Genomic DNA, 20,528 nt, shown 5'->3' with positions numbered 1-20,528 from the left:
TTTATATTCTTATTATGAAGTCCAGCAGATTTAAGTTTATGCAGCTTCAGCCTATACTAAGTCCTCAAAACTACTGCATATAAGATCAATCATTAACAAGAATCCTACCCACAGGTACCTCTGGGAGGACTCTACAAATACACTGGATGTGATTCTTATTAAAAATACTATGACAAAAATAAAAATACCTTTTTTAAAATAAAACAACAGTCATAGTTTTTCTGAACAAGATATGTTGACAGAAGAGCAAGTACTGTAGTATCATGTCACAATCACCAAATTAAACATTTGTACTGAAAGTTTAATGTATCAAAGCTAGTCAGGAAAACATATTATATTGCTTTCATCCATAAAGTTGAATAGAAAATTAATTTCCTGCAATGTCTTAGCTTTATTTTCAGTGCATGCAAAAATACTACAGGTATGTAGAGTCGAGATTTTACTGCATCCATCTTAAATCATTTTCCAGGCTGGGCTTTAAAACATTTTGCCAGAAAACTGGAACAGTCTGTTGTCAGTAATCTGTCTGTTCAGTACTGTTCAGTACTGTTTAGTATTGTTGCATGGGAAAATCAGTCTCAGAATTTTCAATCCTGTCTGTAGGCTGTTTGTCTGAGCAAGAGTTTGAACCCGTTTTGCTTTCTACTTGGTACAAAAAAAAATACATAACGGATGCATTACTGGAAGAATATCAGTTTCAAAAAGCTCCCCTACTAAAATAGTTCTCTTTACCGGGATTGTGTTCACAATTAAAAACAGTAGAGTCTGAGTGATAATATAATTTCTTGGCTTATCATATTGCATTTGCATAGAATGCAGGAATTTTTATGTTTATTTAAATCAATAGAGTTCAATTAATAATCACAATTGTATTTTATTTTCTGGACATCTATATATACAACACTTGTCATATAGTTTACCACTTAGTAACAAATCTGTCGCATTAAAAATATTTTGTGGGTATTTACAAATTAATCAATACCAGCATGCATGTTAGGGATGAAATAATGTAAATGGGATAAGAATGTCATTCAGTGATTTTAAAACAGTATTTTATGGATATCTAATCAGTCCCATTTTAGTGACTAAATAAAACTACTTTTATGAAATATGTAGCTGTCTCCCTTTTTTGTGGTGCATTTTTTCACTTCTGTAAAATAGTAAATTAATAGGAGAAACTCTAAAAAGTAAAAGTAATTTATTCTCAGTGATTTATAATTAAAATACAGTTTAACACATTCGAAAATATAAACTTCAAACTTATCTTAAAACTGATAGTTACAGTGTGATGAGACTGTTCCTTGTAAGGAAAAGGTATTTGTAGTTATTTACTTTATGTCTTTCAAGCTTTTTACAGAGAGCTTACATTTTGATGAAAGACTTCTATTTCCAGTAACAAGTAATTTGTCTTCATATTTTCAGTATTTATTATATTTTATTTCTTCATGTGGAGGTGGATAATAAGACATGTTAGATACTTCCTTTCAACTACTTTCACAAAATATACCTTGCCTAACATGCTGCATTTTAAAATATGCACATGATTTCCTCTCTTTGCATATCTCTATTTTACAAAGACACAGGAAATTATATTAGAAAATAATTTAAACCTCTTTCCTGTGGGAAAAGAGACTAGAAACGGAGCTATGACACAAACTCTTTTAATCTCTCACTATTAAAATGAAAAAAAAAATCCTTTTTACAGTTTGACTAAATGGCACCTGGTTGTGATTTTACAGGAGCGGGATAAATGCTACAACTATATTTAGTAAAATCTCTTCTAATTCAGTTAATGTGAAAGAACTATTACAGTAGCTATTTGGAACTGAGCATTTTTTTACAGTAACATGGACGCCAGCAGCAGAGGGCTTATTCTTAACCCATCCATTTGTGAAATGTTGAGTGAAAACATGCCATGCCTAAGACATAAAAAGGAAATAAGGTAGGCTGTAATTATAATTAGTAATTAATGTAAACCAAAACCTTAATATGGTTACTTTGGCAAGGGTGGAGTGGTGTTTTGATCATATTTAAAAACAGTTTCCAGGTATTCTTGATATTTTTTACTTAATGATGTAATGAGAGAAAAGGAAAAGAAAAGAAAAGAAAAGAAAAGAAAAGAAAAGAAAAGAAAAGAAAAGAAAAGAAAAGAAAAGAAAAGAAAAGAAAAGAAAAGAAAAGAAAAGAAAAGAAAAGAAAAGGAAAGGAAAGGAAAGGAAAGGAAAAGAAAAGAAAAGAAAAGAAAAGAAAAGAAAAGAAAAGAAAAGAAAAGAAAAGAAAAGAAAAGAAAAGAAAAGGACAAACTTCTTATTTTCTGGTACTATTTTTGTGTTTGGATTGAAAAATCTAGTTACTGTAAATTGTCTCTCAAGATATCTTACCTGTTTCTATCCTTGCTGTTTTAGCTGTCAATTCTCTCCTGTAATTGTATCTTTAATATCCATTCTCACTGACAGATAACAAAGTGCATAACGCTATTTTGCTTGAACATGTTGTAACTGAAAGATAAAATGGCAGGTGCTAATTCATGTAAAGAATGGTTTAGGTCAAGTTATTTGATTTTCTACTGACCCATGCAATTCTCATAACAGGAAATTATATCATTGTTGACTGCAAGTGCTGATCTGTGATCATTTCAAAGTGTTTCATTACCTCTCATTACCAAATCTGTTAAACGAATACTGCAGGGTTATTTGGTGGTGTTTGTTGTTGGTTTTTTTTATCCTTCTTTTCAGCAATGGTATAGCAACTCCATGAAAGCCATATGCGTGTGGTTGGCTGATAGATTAGACATTCAGCTTCACATCTACCAGCTGAAGACTCTCATCAAGATAGTGAAGGTAAATAAAATATGTTTACATTAGACTGCATAGTAAAGAGAGAAAAGTGATAAAGTAATAACATGGATGATCAACCCAAAAGTTAGTAAATATGGAATAAAGTTGTAAACTTATGTAGTTTTAGGTTGGGATTTCTTTTCCCCACAATTGTAGCAAATTCCAGAAGTAAAATAACTTATTAAACCCCTTAATGTTAATCACATGTGCACTAGTATTGTCATAGATTATGGACTTGGGGGCAATTAAGGTAGTTTCAAGAAATTTTGCAGCTAGTTGTACAGCATTGCTGTATGATTATTCTTACTAAATTATTATGTCTTGTTACTGATTCTTTGTTTTACCTAAATAATTTCAATAGTGTTCCACCTCCATTTTCCCCCTTTTCCTAAAAAAAGGAACTATTTTCTTTTTTATACCCATGTAATTACTAGGCTTAATTGAAAACAGTATTCAATGTATTAGATAATATCTTCTAATCTTTCATACTCAGAGATAAGTATCAATAGAAATACCAGTCTCTCCACTTCAGTCCTCAGTTGTTTACATTGTCCAATGTCAAATGCTTCCAAGCAGAGTGTAACATGTCTTGCAAGAGACAATTATGGGTTAATCTACCATAAAAGAAAGTTTCCTCCTAAATCCCTTTCAGACATTAGTTGATATCCTTAAGCAAGGGACAGAAAACCATTTCAGATTTTTTTCCTTTTAATTCTGTCTTGTTTAGCTTTGGACATTCTTGTTATCTGTACAAATGTGGAGTAAGAAACACCTTTTGTTAGTGGTGACCTTGATTTCTTAAAAATATTTTCTCATTAAGTTCATGCAAGACTATAAATCCAGAAGCATTTTAACTCTTGGTCACCAGAATTGCAACTGAAGCTTTCAGGATTCACTAGCAAAAAGGAACAGAACAGAGAGAAATGCAAGAAAACAGTCATAATAATGATGGCATCATGGTCCCTGAAAAACTCAAGGTTAGCTTTGCTGTTCTTGACCTTAACTGATTTCTGTGGGAGCAGGATTTGGCTCTTCACTTGATTGTGTGCTCAAATGGCAATAGCAGTTTGCTGTTCCTTGTTAAAATGAATGTTCCTTGTTAAAAGCTATTCTCAAATGAATCACAGAATCATAAAATGGTTTGAGTTGGAAGGGACCTTAAATTCCAACCCCTCTGCCATGGGCAGGGACACCTCTCACAAGACCAGGCTGCTCAGAGCTCCATCCAGCCTGACCTTGAACACTTCCAGGGATGGGGCATCCACAACTTATCTGGGCAACCTGTTCCAGTGCCTCACCACCCTCACAGCAGAGATTCTTACAAATATCTAATCCAAACCTACTCTCAGTTTGAATCCATTCCCTCTTGTTCTGTCACTCCATGCCCTTATAAAATGTCCCTTTCCAAGGTAGTTACCATTCTCTGAGGAAGAAGATAGGTGTTAGAGGATCTAAAACCTGTGCCCTGTGAGATGTAAGAATGGGCAGGCTAAATTCTACAAGAGAAATATCACCAGGGAGATTAGAGGAAACTTTTACAAAACTGGATTTCAGGTAGATGAGCAGCACTGCCAGCCTGCCTTCCCTCTGTTACCTGGCACACTGGTTAGCCTTGTTCAGAAGTAGGAGGCTCCTACTGTAGGTGGGCACACTGCTTCTGGCCTTTCTGTACCCATATACCTGGTTTACTCTGCATGTAAATTCCAACAGTATTATTCCATGGCACCCTCTGTGGATCTTAAAGATTGAAGGAGATTATATCAATCATATCGGTTCTGGAAAACAGAAAATTTTGTAGACCTTGGTTGTGGTGGGTGAAGATAGAACTGGTAAAACAGGAACTCAGTAGACAGGAGGCTGCTGGAAAATACAGAGAAGTGGTTCAAGAAGAGTATCATAAGAAACTTTTCCTGCTGCAGCCCAACTGCAGAGACACGTGGGGAGGCACAGTTCCTCCAGACTAGAGTGAATGATGGCACTTTTGCATTTGCTTTAGAGAAAAATAAACAACAAACAACCAACCAATCCCACAAGAAAAACCTAGGAAGCTGTGTTGCTCCTGTCACGTCTTAAAAATAGTTTTTAACAAACAAACAAACAAAAAACAACCAAAAAAACCCAAAGAAACAACGGCAACAAAAAACACCAATAAAACATCAAATAAGTAGGATATAATTTCTGAAGGACACAGGATGAGTAAGAGAAATATAGTTCTTTCAGATTTGGATGCAACAAGAGTATTGGCATTATTAAGAAAGCCTAGAAGAAGGAACATTGTTCCCTTTATTCTCTTTAAAGCTTATGATGGCATAAGGGTTTCATTAGATGTCTGAGACACGTGCAGAGGGATGTGACTAAAGAAGGGTCAAGGACCAAGAAAGTTAGGGAGAAATGAAAAATTAAGCTTGGAAGTGAACATTATTATCCTGCAAAACTATGTCAAGAGAAGAGCAGTGTCTGAACCCCAGAGTGCTGGTCTGAGAATGGGAAGAATACAATGTAAAAGTGAAGGAAATTGCTTGTAGGACCCGTTAACAGCATCAAAGCAAATTGAATGCACAGTGTTATAAAAAGGGAATGCAATGGTGACACTTGAAAAAGACCAGGCGGGGTACTTGCAGGAGTGTGTGAGCAAAACATAAGCTGCATCCATTGACTCTGACGTTGACCTGTGAAAGTCAAATAAACCTCAGTTGCAGTGATTCAAACAAGGTTTAAATAATCATCATAGTGGCAGGAAAAAAACTCTCCCAACTGAATGTTACCCATTTTAAGAGTGGTCTTTTGCAGTTCTCTGAAGTAGGGAGTGAAATAAGATCAAATCTTTTCTTTCTCTAAGGATTGTACATGGTCTCTTCCTCAGGCAGAGGAATGGGCCTGATAGCCCTTAATTATCTTCCATTTTCTTTTCCCCATATTCTCTTCCAAAACATTGAGAATTTGTAGTGATAGCATACACAAGATAATAAACTGTATATATCAACTTAACCTTTTTAAGTCTTTAGGGTAACATCAGGAAAGATTATGTCACGTGTTACAATTTAAAAATAAAGTACATAGGTGATTTTTCCATGTACTTATTTGAACATAGCATTGATGAATAAAACAATTCCACTCATAATTCTTACATGATGGAAAAACAAAGAAGAAAGTCGTATCTGCTTGTTCATTGGGAGGACGAATACCAGGGAAACAAAATTTTCTGAAATGGAAGAAAAAGAGTAGATGTGAATCAAAATGTAGAGACTTAGAATGTAAATTAACTAGGTAGTCACCTGGGTAATTCTGACTCTATGTAGTATAGATCATAATCTGTATTCATTATTAGAGTATGTATTATAATGTATTATGTAATCATTATTTTCCCACATTTGGCATATAAATATAAAGAGAAATATAAATAAAATTACATTATGGGGAAAAGCTCAGACATTTACATTTTCTGTGAAACGACAGAACTGAACTACCTGTAGCCAAATTAACATTTCAATAGGTATTTAGAAAAATTCTCAACTGGTTTCTTATTGAATAAATCAAACAAATTGAAGTTACTGAGAAATCAGCAGTTAGAGTATGCTGTAGCACAAAAAAAAATCTCTTAAAGGAATGACCATCAAATTAGAATCTCTAGAGTTTGTGAAATCTCATGCAGCCCAAAAGTTAAGACCACAAAATTTTATCAAGGCAATAAGTCCTTAACCTGCAGGAGGAATTAACCTGTGCTACTGGCATGCTAGAAATGGCCAGTTTATAGTGAAAGAGTGCTCAGACTTGCTGGAGTCCAATTCAGGATGTTTTACTTTTGCCACAGAAAACCTACCGAGACTTCAGGTTGCAAGGCGTGATGGAGGGGACGCTGAACAGTAAAACCTACGACACCGTGCACAGCCGCCTGACTGTAGAGGAAGCCACAGTCTCAGTCACAGATGCGGGAGGACTTCAGGGCATTACAATGAAAGACAGTGATGAGGAGGAAGGATGATGTTATTTCACAAAGCATTCAGAGCTGGGGGCGATGGTCTGAGGGTGGGGTTTATCTTTGCCTTGGGGTTTTTTGGTAACTTGTCCTTGTAATTGCATTAATAGTTTTGCCTTATGATACCAGTGCAGAAATGCAATTTGCTCCATTAAAAAAGAAAGTAAGATTATCAGAGGAAAAGTGCCAAGGACTTTTGAGAATAATGGTCGTAGCATATTTTTATGTATAGCTTTGCTTAGGGCTGCAAAAACACTGGCATGGAGTTAGAGTTCCACTTGTGATTACATTTCTTTCCCTTCTGTTAGCTACCATTCATTCTTGTATCTCCATCTGATATCGATGTCCTGTGCAGAAACAAGATGTGTGTCTCACTTAAAACAGAGCTATACAGGAAATCATCCTTGGAATGAGTCAATGCCCTAGGTAAAAAAAAAAAAAAAAAAAAAAAAAAAAAAAAAAAAAAAAAAAAAAAAGAAGTTTTCAGGATTACAATTTGTTTACTTTTTTGTGCTTAATTTTACATTGTTATGTGATGTGCATTAAAAAATTTGATCTTGGTTCTTTGTATATTGAGGTTGGTATATAAGCAGAAGAACTTCAAGGACGGTCAGACATACAAACTACTTAGGAGTGCCATGTCTATTCATTTTGCAAGTTTAGATCTCTCATCCTGTTGGATGTCAGTAAGCTTGCTGTCTATGTTTGTATTTCTGTGAAAATTTTCAGGCAATAAGAACACATTTTGTCGTGGCCATTTATGTATCTACCCAAGTTTCTATAGAATTCTACAATTAAAAGATGTTTTCAGTATTTCAAACAATTTGAGCCATTGTATGATTCCTCATGAGAATGAGGTTTTTTAATTATTTCATTTACATAGTAATTTATAGGAAATATGTTTCTTTTATAGAGCAGATATATATAGCAAACAAGTACCCAAGGACACAGTGCCTTGAAAAAGGAAAAAAGCAAACAAAAACCTCTCAGTAGCAGATGAACAGGCAGGGCCCACTGCCTGCTTTTTGATGCCCTCAGGATGAGCTAGAAAGAATTCAAATTTTCCTCAGTCAAAACTCACACAGCAACGTGGGTTTTTTTTGTTTTTTTTTTTGTGGGAGCATGACTAATTCTTGAGTTTATGTACATAAAATCAGAAAGAACACAGATGACACCCAAAAAAGTAATAATAGATTGCTGAGGTCCTTGTTGAGCCATAGCATTATACCTAAAGGGCTTTACTAAGGAACTGTTGTGGGTTTACGAGGCTGCTGTGAGGTTTCTGTGCAAGAACAGTCCACAGGACCTCAGGAGTCTATTGCAAGCATGCAGGGCTGCAGGAACTGAGATTGAAAGCTGCAGGGAAAGTGGCTTTCAGCACACTTGGCAGCTCAGCCAAGCAGGGAAGGGCAAATTACACTTCTCCTAGGTATCTAGGGAGAAATCCCAAGTGGCAAATTTTTTCTGTGGCAAACAGCCTAATCATCCCATGAGCTGAAGTGAATTCAGCTACAAGGAAGAACTGGGAGCTGGTAAGGTAGACCACACTGCTCAGCTTTTCATCACCATCTCTGCTGGGCTGAAGGAGGCACAGGGAGTCCAAGCACTATTTTTCCCTATTACCAGGCTGCTAGATGGATTTGCTGATTTAGGTTTTGATAGCAGTAAAATAATTGCATATTCCTTTCTTGTCATTTGTCCTAGTTGTGCTGGTGTGTGGAAGCTGTGATGCTTAAAGGGCCATTTGGGACTCTGGCTGAGATCCAGCCTTGGTAAGGGATAACCTGCCTGAGCAGGAGCTGCAGCCTTAGCCCCAGTGTGGCTGTGGCAGGCAGCAGGGTGCAGAAGAAGCCAGGCTGTCCAGTGAAACACCCATCTCCAAACCCAGTGAAGCAGAGAGATCAGTGTCGGTCAGGCACAGAGTCTCCCTGGTACCACTCTCCCCATCCTGACATTCCTTAGACCCTGCAGAGATGCCTGTGGAGAAGCCAGGTGTAAAGAGGTGAAGGCAGGTATCACTTAAGCGACCTGCAGTGCTTGCAAAGGTCTCCTAGTGCAGAGTTGTGCCAGGTCTGTGCAGGGCTTTCACCAGAGGACATTAGATTTTTTAAGTTCCAAGGTAACACAAGAGTAGGAAGCAATATCCAAATTGAACACTATCCCTAGCAAGCCACTAACAGAGTAGAGAGCTGGAGTGGGACCTAGAAACACCGGGACAGGAGTGCCTGTCACCAGCACAACCCAGGAGGTAAGTGATGGGTCTGTCTCCTTCAAGAGTGACCTGGCATTAGCCTCTCTGCCCAGCCCACTATACAAAAGCCCTGTGGGAAACAGTGATTTGCACTCACCTCCCCTTTGGGCTTTTCCTCTATCCCAAGTTGCCCCCACACCAAGACGGATTTCCTGATGAAGCTAAACAACTCTCCCTATCAATTTGAACAATTACAGAGTAGGTTATAGTAATTTCACCTGTTAGGTCCTCAAGAGACTGTAGGCTATCATGGTCTTGATTGCCCTCATATGGGACTCCCACCCACAGCCTCTGTCCAGCGACTCAATCTCAGCGCTGTCCTGGGCTGCTAACCTCTGCGCCAGTGATGGAAGAGGAGTACTGCATTCTCACCTCAGCTACAGCCCCACATGTGCTTGTTTATGGGCCCTGTTTGTCTAGAACCTGATCCATCACAAATACGTTAATGATCTGGTCTCAGAGCTTGCCACCACCTCTTCCCCTACCCTGCTCCCTGTCTGGGTGTGGTGGGAGTGGCCCTGACTGCTGGGATCTTGTGCAGGCTGTTTATGCCTTAGGGAGCAGATAATCCTGTTTACTCTCTGACGTAACTTGAAAAAAAAAAAAAAAAAAAAAGAAAGAAACCTACCTGAACAAGACTATGACTTTTTGTGGCTTGAAGTGGACCCGAGTTACTCAAATTTCATGAAGCATTATACATATACACCCCATATGTCAAGCACTTTGCTATGCAATTTCTTCTGCATGCAGTACTTGCAAGATATATTTGTCAGTAAGATAGAGATGAGTAAGAAAACGCTAAACAAACCAAACAAAAGCCCAAAACGAAGATGATGAGAATAAAAAAAAAAAATAAAAAAAAATAAAAAAAAAAAAAAAAAGAAAAGAAAAGAAAAGAAAAAGATTATATAACTATGAAGAAGTTTCAAGATGTTTGGGAAAAGAGAAATTAGACACAAAGCATAGGATAAGTTATTGTTAGACACAGCACAGCAGACATCAATGGAAGACAGGTACAGAAAAGACAGTGCTTCAAATGTCCTTTAATTTCTTCCAAATGCAAATAATTTTTTAGTACCTAGATTTGTGAAACCGTGAACCAGCACGAAGCTTGAGAAGGCCAATGTAGTACCTGCGTGACAACTCCGGCTTTGGGCACCGTCGCCTCGAGCAGCAGGGGCAGTGCCCCGTGAGGGAGGACTCAGGAGCTGCCTCTACATCTTAGCTTTGGTTTTTAAGCGAAGCTGTGTGCCCGTGCCGAGTTGTGTGCCACGCTTTGGAGCGAGGCAGCCAGCGGAGCTCACGCCGCGCTCTCCCGGGGCCGTGGGGGCTCCGCGGGGACCTCCACTCTTCATAAGCGGGCGCGGAGTGCAGGGAGCCCTCAGGAAAGGGGCAGGAGCGGTCTCATTTAATTCACTCCTCTTGAGTCTTAGTGGTATAAACGCGGCTTTAGAAGTCGAATCAGAAGGCATGACCAGGTGCGCGCCGCCATTGCGAGCGATGCTCGGGGCCGGGATAGGAAAGCGATGCTCGTAGGTCTCCCATTGCTGGGCAAAGGGTGTCTGGAGCCAAGAGCTCGCTGCCCTCGGCTGTCGCTTACCCTGGACAATGAGGCGATAGGCAGGGCAAGGCATGGCAGCGGTTGGGGGAGTCACCGCGGCGGCAGGGCGACGTTGGCACACTGAGCCTCCCACCTCCAGGCAAGCAAAGCCGCCGGCTCAGGCCGCGCCCTTTGAGCCCTCACCGGCGGGTCCGGCCGCAGAGACTGGTGCTTGTAGAGCGGCTCCTCCCTTTAAACCCGACCCGGAGCGGAGGGAAGCCCCCGGCGCAGCTTTGGAGGAACAGCCAGAGTCAGAGGACGAGTGGCTCCCGGGGCACCGGTGCTCATCGAACGGGCCCAGCGGAGCGGCCTCTCTCCTTTGGCCGTGGGGACACGGCACCCACAACAACACTTCCTGGGCTCCCGGGGGAATCTCGGGTCAGATGCTGGATGTTTCCAGGTTTTGGGAAACTCCTCCTGAGACCCACCAGACTCACGGCACAGAGGGCGGGAGGTGCACCAGTGTCAACTTCGGAGTGGGCAGCAAGTGCGACTCCCCGAGGGACACGGCCATGAGCGCAGGGGGCCGGGGACGGTGTGTAAGGCTGTGAGGCGAGTTCTTGCACCGAGAATGCCCCTTAGGCACCTACCGAAGGGAGTTGAATGAGATACTGGACTGTCAGCAAAGGAGCGCGGAGCAGACGGCGGGGCAGTCGGGGAGATGGGGGGAGCGGGGCTTCCTCTGTGCGAAACGGACGGAATCCTGGACGCCCCTGGGCACGGGCGGGCTTTGTTTTAACAGCGACTAGGGGGAAAAAATGCAGCTAAAAAAACAAGATAAATCAATCACACACAAAAAAAAAAGTTTCGTTTCGGCCTTAGCAGGTGTATCGTCGTGTCCCGGCCCCCTCCTCCTCCTGCCCCCTCAGTTCCGAGAGTGGCCCAGTTGTTGTCTGTGTCTGTTCCCGGGTATGGGCGCCGAGAGAGCAGCCGAGGTGGGGAATCCTCCCCAGGCTCCGTCCCGCAGCGGCTGCGACAGGGCACGATTCATACTTGAGTGCTTATTTTCACGTTTTTCACTAGGCTTCTCCTCCTTCTTTCAGCGGCACATCGAAACGGGTCCCACCATAAACTAGCGGGTTTTTGTCCCGCTCCGTGTCCGGCGGACACCCTTCTGTCGCCAGGCGTACCCCGGTGCCGGGAATACAGCACACAGGCGCCCACACAACGACCTTTGCTCCAGGTTACCTCCCAATACACCGACAGAAAATGGAAACAAAAATTAAGATAATTGCTCCTGATCCTATTCAGGAATCTTAAAAATAAATAGCTTCCCCCAGCCAAAGAGCGCAATACGTTCATTTAGCAGTAACGGGGCTAAACATTTGTTGAACTGGGAAAGGAACAAATGAGAAAGTGTCATTCATGGCTCCAGCTGCCGCTGGCCTATCCCAGCCACTTCCACCAAGGGCCCTTTGGAGTTGATGACACCGCTGGGTCCCCTCACAGGCGGACTGATTAGATTAAACGTGATAGCTGCAGTCCACGTTCGGAGCTGGCACACTTAGCCAAATCGCTCGCATGAATTACAGGAGGGCCGGAAGCGCTGCTTTAGAGGGTCACTTGTAATTTCGTTTATATGTGATTAAAGGCTTTTTACATAAAAAGGCTTAATTTGCACCAGTTTCGATTTAGGGGGGTCTGTACGAAATGTACAGTACTGTCAAACTTTGTTTTACCTCCGGGTGCACTTGTATTTTGCGAGCCAGTATTAAATGTTTTTTTCTTTTGTGATGGGTTCGGTTACAAATAGTAATACTTTATTCTTTTGCTTGAGGTGGGACTTCTATAGAAGGACCCCAACACAGCCCCACTATATGGGAAGATTACATGTAGTCTCCGAAAATACATACCCACGCGCACGCACATATTTATATTATTTTCTTCCACCGGAGAAATTATCAGTGAAGAAAACGCCGAAGTGTTACAACTTAAAAGCTGGGAAGGGCCAAGAGCCTTTGCACACGGTCCAGAAGGCGCAGAGCCCGAGGCTGCTGAGAGGTGTACTCGGGCTCGGCGACCGACCTCCGCAGAGCAGAACGGGAGCCAGGGGCCGGGGCCGGGTGGGCCAGGAAGCCGCGTCCTTTTCGGTGGCGGGCGGTAGCAGCAGATTGCCACCGAAAAGGACGGCGGTCGGGATCTCTCCCAGCGCCGGCTGATAAACTGTGACAGCGGCTGGTCCACTTCCCCCGGCTGGAACTCCCCCGTTTATATTTTTACTTCCCTTCAAAAGACAGTAAACAATAAGTTCTGATTAGGAATGAACAGCGAGCCCTCCAGCACCGCAGCCGCCAGGGGTTAATTCCGAATTGTAAGGCCAACGCGTTCCTCCGCAGCGGGGTCTGCGGGCATTGCGGTTGAGGGGAACACCGCGTTCCCGGTGCTTGTCGGGGTAAATCACCTCTTCACAAATCCGGCAGCTCGGGAAGGAACGTCTTGGACTGATGCTAGCAAGAGCAAACCCAAGCTTTAGCAGCGAATCCCAGCAGTGTCACTGTTAAGGACCACTATTACAACAGTAATAATAGTAATCAGGGTCTATCCGGCAGCCGTCGAGTCTGCCGATGTCATGGCCAGAAGGATGTTTTGTAACCTCCCTCGTTCCCTCCACGCTCGGGTTCCCCAGGGACGTCCCGGATCCAGGAGGGATGTTGCCATCCCCCCTCTTACCCGGTCGTGGAGAGGGAGCACGATCGAGCTCCGGGCTCACGGAGGGAGCAGCCCCCTCGGGCAGGAGGGTTGCAGTAAAGAACTCCCAGGAAAATATTAATACAAGAAACAGAAGGTTAGCGGAGTTATTATCCTTTTCAATTCATTTTTTACTTAAAAACGCAATGGAATTACTCATTTTATTAAGGAGAAGAAATTAAAGATTAGGCTCTGAGGCGGTATTTTACCTCCCTCTAATCGCCTCTGGGATCGGATTGGAGTAATCCTGACGACAAGATGAATTCGCCGGTGACTCGGATTTTGAGTGCATATAGAGATACGTTATGATAATAATGCAAGTGAGCAATATCAAGAACATACCTTAGGAACGAATTAAACACAAAGCCGATTACGGGGAAAAAGAGAACAGCAGATTTCCCGGGCAGAGCACAAAATCAACTCGAGGCAAAACTTTTGCCCTTAATTTCTGCGACGGTTTCTAACTGTGGGAGGCCGGCGGGTTCGCTCCTTCCCCCGCTAGCAGCCTCTTCTACTGGGACTCGGTATGTGCTGCCAGCCTGGAGGGAGCCCGGGCCCGCCCTGCCCCTCAATAGAAACCGGCCGAGAGGTTCCTTATTGCCACTTTCAGAGGCTGTAAATTTCTCTGCCTCGGGAAAAACAACCTTGCACCACCACGACTGCATGGTATTTGCCACTCGGGAGATATGTAAAACTTTAAAAAAGGTGCTGTCCGAGAGCAAGGAAAGCTCAGGACAGAACTAAAAGGATATGTCGAGGTTGTTTTTAGTATCTCGATCTATTTTGCGGGCAAGACCAGCACCTAACAAGTCTCCATCTCTGAGACAGAAGAGATGACGTGTCGTCCCCTCCTCCCCGAAAAATTTGGCTTTTAGATCGCAACAGAAAATTAGGCATTTACATAAATTATTGTGAGAGGTACCAAAAGAAAGGGAGGTATATTTGTAAGGAAGTAACGAATAATAAAGCTGCCGCTTCTTCGAAAGTGTATCTCAATATTGAGGAGACCAGTATAATTGCAATGGCAGGGCTGTAATTGCTGCTTTGGGATATTTACCCTGCTCAAATGACACTACATATTTTACTTTCAAACACATGTCAAAAAGTCAATCCCAAAAAGACCAGTTAAGAACAAGCTGTTAACATATTAAGTATATGAGATTTGAAGCCTCTAAAACCCACTCAACAATAATTCCCTTCTTCAGCACCAATCAAGAGGAAATTTGCCCAGATTGAATTAAACGTAAATTGCTCTGAAGGAGGAAATTATCTTCTGGCGGACACAAAGTACCAGAGAGAGACACCAACGCTCCGGAGAAGCGGCAGCCCGAGACAGCTGCCGCTCACGGCGCTGGGGGGGGCCGGCTGCGTCCCCCCGCAAGTCCACGATCCCTCCTTCCTCCAGGTAAGAGGCGGGCGGCTGCAGCAACCCGATCCGGGACAGCAATTACTGTCTTAACGCCCCGACCCATCTGCCGTGGGGAATTGCGGGGGAGAAGCACGTGAGCGGCGCAGCCCCGTTCAGCGGCCCCCACCCAGACCACGGGAAAAGAAGGAGCAGGGCTGGAGCGAGGCATCGGGGCCAGAGTCTCGCACAGCCCAGCACAGCCCAGCGCGGATCCCGTGCTTCCTCCGCCTCACGCTTGCCCGCCAGGCTGTGTCCATCCCGACACGTGCCCCGTCTTCTGTCACCCGCCTGCGCTCCGGGACACCGGAGGGACGGGGCGGACACGGAGGTCGCTGGGTGTGCAGAGAGTGATGCCCAGGCCACTGCCCATCGTTCGACGTCCGTCCTGGCGACCACAGTGCATTCTCTTTCTCCGTGCCCCGCATCTCCTCGTTCTCGCATGGAGCTCCCGGCCGCGGAGGTACCGTCGTGGAACAGCCGCTGCCTTGCTCTCCTCAAATGCAGCCGCGGTGGCGTGAGGCCGCATCGGTCAGGTCACAGCTCCGGGGGCAAGGATGCCTCCCTCCATCCCTCCTTCCGTCTTCCCATCTCTCCCTCCCTTTCTCCCTGGGACCCCAGCCCTCTCTCCCTGCTCTCATTTCCTCGAAAGCGGTTGTCCTGGGCCGGTGGCTGTGGCTGCGGGGGGAGACACTGCCATTTGCCTATTCCTGGGCTGGTACCCGAGCAGTGGGGGTCGGGCCTCCCTGCCTCGCTGGAGGTTTCTCTCTGTTAGCAAACCCGAGACCTCCTGCCTCGGAGAAGGGCAGTGCTGGACCTCTGAAATGGAAGCTGCTGCGTGGGTCCCTCCGCTGAGAGACGCGGCCTGGCCGCTCGCTCCCGGGGGTGGCAGGAACGGAGGGACCCTTGGCTTCTCCTGGGAGTTATTCCGGTAGTGGCCTCTCAGTCACCAGCCGAGTGAACCCCGAGCCGGCGGGAGGAACGGGACCTTGTCCTGGGCCCGAGCTGTCGGATGGTGGGGTGGGCGGAAACACAGAAAGTCCTGTACCCGCTGCTGCCCCTCTCATCTCCCCGACCACCCCCGCTTCGCTGACAGGACGATCACCTGCTGGCGCTGCCCGCCCCGAAGAGGGCCGTCAAGCTTCTCTTAAATACATGGTGATTGCATGTTTAGGCGCATATATACCTATAAACAGAGTTTGAGCGATAGATTTCTCTATCTATGCCAACCCTGAGCTTCCGGTATTTGTATTGTGCGTGTATTCTATAAGGACACAGAAGCTATATTTAGTGTATATGCAGGCTACATATGTGTGTATATATATATATAAAAATATAAATATAAATATATATAAATAATGCTTCAGATTTAAAAGGCGCCCCTTCTTCCTACCTCCTTTTTCTTCTCTTCCCCTGCCCCAGGTTTTGAGACATCCTTTTGCTCCCAAGCACTCGTTCCATTTGACACGGGAGGTTCCTGCATCCCCACGTGCTGGTCTCGCCGTCTGCTTGTTGGAAGTCCCCCACTTATTTTAGTCTACTGTGTTTTCCAAAAGCTCACCGCCACCTGACCTTGTTCTTTAAAGCAGTGAGCAGTCCCAGGAGCAGTCCCAGGAGCAAAGCAGCCATTTCCCTCCCTCCCTCAGACACACACACGTACGCACGCACAAAGAGAGCTCGGGCTGGAAAGTGGCAAGGAAACAAACAGCTTCCCCTCCAGCCGCTTCTTCTGCAGCACCTTGTTTGACAAACACCCTGGCGCTTGCCCTTGAATTGGGTTTCACATCCCTATTTAGCACTTGGACAATGATTTTAGATGATGTCATTTAAAGCCAAACAAGAAAATTGATCTCGGATTTGCTTGGCCTCTAAAGCCTGGTTAAGCAGATTGCAAATAATAATAATAAAAAGAGAGAGGGAGGGAGACAGAGGGGAGAGAGGCGAGAAGGAGGGAGGGCCGCCTCCTTCCCTGGGCGGGGGAGACGCGGGCACCAATGAAAAGTAGGCGCTTGCTGGGGGGGAAAAACTTTTCCTGTTGACTGTTGGAAGCGAATTGAGCAATTATCTAGTTTACCTTCTCCTCTTGGAAGTTAACGATTGGCGAGATCTTGGCTGCGTTATTGACACAACACTTTCTATTGATAGAAATAAGTAGCGATTGTCCCGAGTCATTGGTGCGCCAAAGTAAACTGTGATGGGCTGGCATGAGTCCACTGGACTGAGAAGGCTGGTTCCGCCGGCGAAGGCTGTGGTGATGGTGGCGGCGACGATGCTGGTCTCTCTCCTCGCAGATCAGTAACTAGAAAAGGGGCAGAGAAAGTGAAAGAGAGAGAGAGGAGAGAGAGAGAGAGAAAAAAAAAAAAAAAAAAGAAAAAAAAAAGAGGCGTTTACCAGAGAGGCTCAAACCGGGAGAACAAATGCAATTCAGCCATGGACAATAGTGGCAACCACACGGCGACCAAAATCCTAGCGACTCCTCCGTCCAGAGAAAGCCTGTCTGCGAGGAGCAACATGATCAGCACGCCCAAGCCACTCGCTTTCTCCATTGAGCGCATCATGGCGCGGACTCCAGAGCCCCGCTCCATCCCCGTCCCGCAGCTCCTCCATGGCTCCGTAGCCAAAAGCGATCCCAAGCATCCGCTGCACCTCAACTCCTCCATCCCCTGCATGATCCCCTTTGTCCCAGTGGCTTACGACACCCTGCCCAAAGCGGCGGTGGCTGGAGCAGAACCCAGGAAGGCTCACTTAGATTCCTCTTCCTCGCCCTCCTTTAGCTGCGGCGATCTCTTGAACTGTGCCCTGAGCTTGAAAGGAGATTTCCCCCGCGATGCCCTGCCCTTGCAGCAGTACAAACTGGTAAGACCCCGAGTGGTCAATCACTCCTCCTTCCACGCCATGGGAGCCCTGTGCTATTTCAACCGAGGCGACAGCCCCTGTCACCCGTCCTCCAGTGTCAACATCCACCCGGTGGCTTCTTATTTCCTCACCTCTCCCTTGCACTCGCAGCCCAAAGCTTACCTGGCGGAGCGGAACAAGCTGGTGCTACCGACCGTGGACAAGTACTCGGCGGGGGTGGCCTTCAAGGACTTATCGCAGGCTCAGTTGCAGCAGTACATGAAAGAAAGTGCACAGATCCTCTCGGAAAAAATCGCCTATAAGACGTCGGAGTTCAGCCGCGGCTCCCCGAGCAGCAAGCCCAAAGTTTTCACGTGTGAAGTTTGTGGAAAGGCAAGTAGCGCCGTAGCCCGCCTCCCTTCCCCAGCCTCCTGTCCCCATCCGTCTGCCCGCCGGCTGTCTGTCGCTTGGTTGCTTGATTTTTAAACGACGGCTCCCACTCGGCACTTTCGCCTTCTAACCGCAATCTAATTTTATTTTATTGTCTGCTTTCTCTTTCAAGGTGTTCAATGCACATTATAACTTAACGCGCCATATGCCGGTGCACACGGGAGCCAGACCCTTTGTTTGCAAAGTTTGCGGGAAGGGCTTCAGACAGGCGAGCACGCTCTGTCGGCACAAGATCATCCACACCCAGGTGAGCCCATCCTCTGTCCCTTCCTCCCTGCCCAAGACACTCCGCTCACGTTTTTCGGGGAGCTCGGCGTTTGTCCGGCAGCTTCGAAACATGTGGGTGGGGGGCGGCAAATCCGCAGCCGCGGGGCGATTTCGTTTGCCTCAAGCGCGGTAGATACGGCGGGTGCCCCGCACAGGCATCTGCAAGCCGTGAGTTAAACACAGAACTCCACGAATCAGCTCATATACCCCGCTAAACAGAACACAGACCCCGCAGGACAGCCAACAAGCCGTGACTTGGTGTTTGTTTCCCTCCAGGAAAAGCCACACAAGTGCAACCAGTGCGGCAAAGCTTTTAACCGGAGCTCGACTCTGAACACGCACACGCGAATACACGCCGGCTATAAACCGTTTGTGTGTGAATTTTGTGGCAAAGGATTTCACCAGAAAGGTACCAGTCTCCATCACTCTCTTTCTTCCCCGGCTTCCTCCTCCCCAAGCCAAGTGTAGGGACACTTTGCGGCAGGGAGGGTGGTGGGGAATTAATTTTGTGTTCAAGTTTTATTATTAGATATTTGGGTTAATTTTAAGTTTGGCTAGCCCCGACACATGTCCTGCCCCACGGTGCGGGACAGAGGTCTCTGTCCTGGGGAAGGGCGGAGCAGTGGTTCCGCTGGAAGCGCCTGTTCTGCCCTTCTCGCCTCACTGCAACATGCAGCTTCCAGCGCGGTTCGGCAAACGAATTCGCCTCCTATTTCTAACTCCAAATACAAGAGTTTAGCTACTTTTTCTTCCGTTGTTGCTGTGAAGCCTAAACCCAGGCGTTTTATTTCTGCAACGGTCATGATTTTGTTTTATTCGATGTTTTCCTTGTCTTCTGTTAAGTGTAACAGCCGCGGGAAGGATGGAGAGAAGGCGGGAGGTTTGCGGTCGTTTCATCCTAAAGCCGAACTCGGGTGATGGGACAGAGTTTGGGGTTTTTAAATGTTTTTCTCGTCTTTTCAGTGTCCGTCTTTCAAATCCAGGTCCATTTGCCTTTCTTGTCTCATTCCCAGGCAATTACAAAAACCACAAGCTGACTCACAGCGGGGAGAAGCAGTTCAAGTGCAATATCTGCAATAAGGCTTTCCACCAGGTGTACAATCTGACCTTCCACATGCACACCCACAACGACAAGAAGCCCTTCACCTGCCCCACCTGCGGTAAAGGCTTCTGCAGGAACTTTGACCTCAAGAAGCACGTCCGTAAGCTGCATGACAGCGCCCTGGGACTGCCCCAGCCTCCCGCCGAGCTGGGGGGGCCCGACCCGGCGCCCCCGCCCGGGGCGCTGCTGCAGGGCCCGCCGCCGCTCCAGGCGTGAGTGGCGGCCGCCGGCCCCGCCGGTGCGAGCCCCACCGCCTCTTTGCATGCACCTGTTAAGCGGTTTTGTGTATTACGCTCTATATCGCCAATAACGTTAATGGGACTGGTTGTTTCCTATTTTTTTTAATGTTTCCTTTGTTCTTTACAGACTATTTTTTGTTGTCGTTGCATCTCAGGTGGAGAGATGGTTAAAAAAAAAAAACAAACAAAAAACAAAAAGCGCCAAGCCAATTTCTGCTGTATTTATTTGGGAATCTGTATTACCCGAGCGGGGAATGCTGCACCACTTTAATTATTTCGATGTATATATATATTCCCCTTGTGTTGATCCTGCTCTGCCTCCGCTGTCTGCTGGTTATTCCACCCTTCTTGGTTTCCTCCTCTCTCTCTCCCCCTGAATATCGTATCTATATGGGCACAACTGTTCTCTATGTACGGATTTGAATTTCGCATTGATTCTTGCACGTGGAGAGAAAAAAAAAAAAAAGAAATCGTTGACCCGATGGAAATAAATCTTTGCCAAGGAGTGTCTGCGGCGGCGTGGGCTGCGTGGCGGACGGGCGGGCGGGGAGCGCGGCGTTGGCGCTTCCGCATGGCAAAGCTCTCCTCGCCCTTGCCAAAACACTGAAACAACCGCTTAAGACTTTAATTAAGAGGGGTAATTAGTTCGAATTGATCAAAGCAGGGTTGTTATGTTATTAGCTGCACAACAGACTCTGCCAAGCTGAGCCTTGAAAGCGAAGCCCGTCCGTCGGTGGGCGCCTGAGGAGTGGCGGGAGGGGTTTCTGGGATTATGTCGCTCCTGGGTTAACCGAAGACGGGTGCTACCCCCTGGGAAGGGCAGGCCCGCTCACCTCCCTCTGCTCTCTCAGGGCTGTGCCCACAGCCCCGCTTCGAGG

The 20,528-nt window shown here is 45.6% G+C and overlaps 2 protein-coding genes and 1 long non-coding RNA gene across 12 annotated transcripts in view; 2 read left to right on the top strand and 1 right to left on the bottom strand.

Annotated features, from left to right (window-relative positions):
- CADPS2 (calcium dependent secretion activator 2) overlaps window positions 1-7,636 on the top strand; it is a 282,843-nt gene extending 275,207 nt beyond the window's left edge. For all 9 annotated transcript variants that reach the window (XM_014877698.2, XM_014877697.2, XM_088165718.1 and 6 more), the window contains 2 exons: window positions 2,736-2,840; window positions 6,649-7,636. In XM_014877698.2, the coding sequence (XP_014733184.1) occupies window positions 2,736-2,840; window positions 6,649-6,819 (276 nt within the window). In that variant the 3' untranslated portion in view covers window positions 6,820-7,636. The remainder of the gene's footprint in view (window positions 1-2,735; window positions 2,841-6,648) is intronic.
- Window positions 7,637-13,459: 5,823 nt separating this feature from the next.
- Window positions 13,460-18,314, bottom strand: LOC148223711 (uncharacterized). Its single transcript, XR_015804024.1, has 2 exons — window positions 17,149-18,314; window positions 13,460-17,056 (listed from the first exon to the last, which is right to left on the bottom strand). It is a non-coding gene; the product is annotated as an uncharacterized LOC148223711 (long non-coding RNA).
- FEZF1 (FEZ family zinc finger 1) lies at window positions 15,782-20,155 on the top strand. Of its 2 annotated transcripts, XM_088165722.1 has the most exons (5): window positions 16,209-17,613; window positions 17,764-17,985; window positions 18,155-18,289; window positions 18,586-18,718; window positions 19,323-20,155. In XM_088165722.1, exons 1-5 carry the CDS (start codon window positions 17,188-17,190, stop codon window positions 19,625-19,627), a joined length of 1,221 nt encoding a protein of 406 aa, XP_088021848.1. In that variant the 5' UTR covers window positions 16,209-17,187; the 3' UTR covers window positions 19,628-20,155. The 2 variants fall into 2 exon arrangements, with proteins under 2 accessions (XP_088021847.1, XP_088021848.1); XM_088165721.1 differs by having other exon boundaries at window positions 15,782-17,985.
- The last annotated feature ends 373 nt before the right edge of the window (window positions 20,156-20,528 follow it).

Source organism: Sturnus vulgaris, chromosome 5 (assembly GCF_052056855.1).
Source record: "Sturnus vulgaris isolate bStuVul1 chromosome 5, bStuVul1.hap1, whole genome shotgun sequence".
Taxonomy (NCBI): domain Eukaryota; kingdom Metazoa; phylum Chordata; class Aves; order Passeriformes; family Sturnidae; genus Sturnus; species Sturnus vulgaris.
The sequence above is the reverse complement of the archived record's forward strand: the minus strand, read 5'-3'. Positions and strand labels throughout refer to the sequence as shown.

What these genes read in the sequence shown, in the direction of transcription:
- FEZF1 (XM_088165721.1), top strand. Translation starts at nt 17,188, where the DNA reads ATGGACAATAGTGGCAACCACACGGCGACCAAAATCCTAGCGACTCCT. An exon ending in CGTGTGAAGTTTGTGGAAAG is followed by an intron (nt 17,986 to 18,154) that starts GCAAGTAGCGCC and finishes TTCTCTTTCAAG; the next exon opens with GTGTTCAATGCACATTATAA. An exon ending in ACAAGATCATCCACACCCAG is followed by an intron (nt 18,290 to 18,585) that starts GTGAGCCCATCC and finishes GTTTCCCTCCAG; the next exon opens with GAAAAGCCACACAAGTGCAA.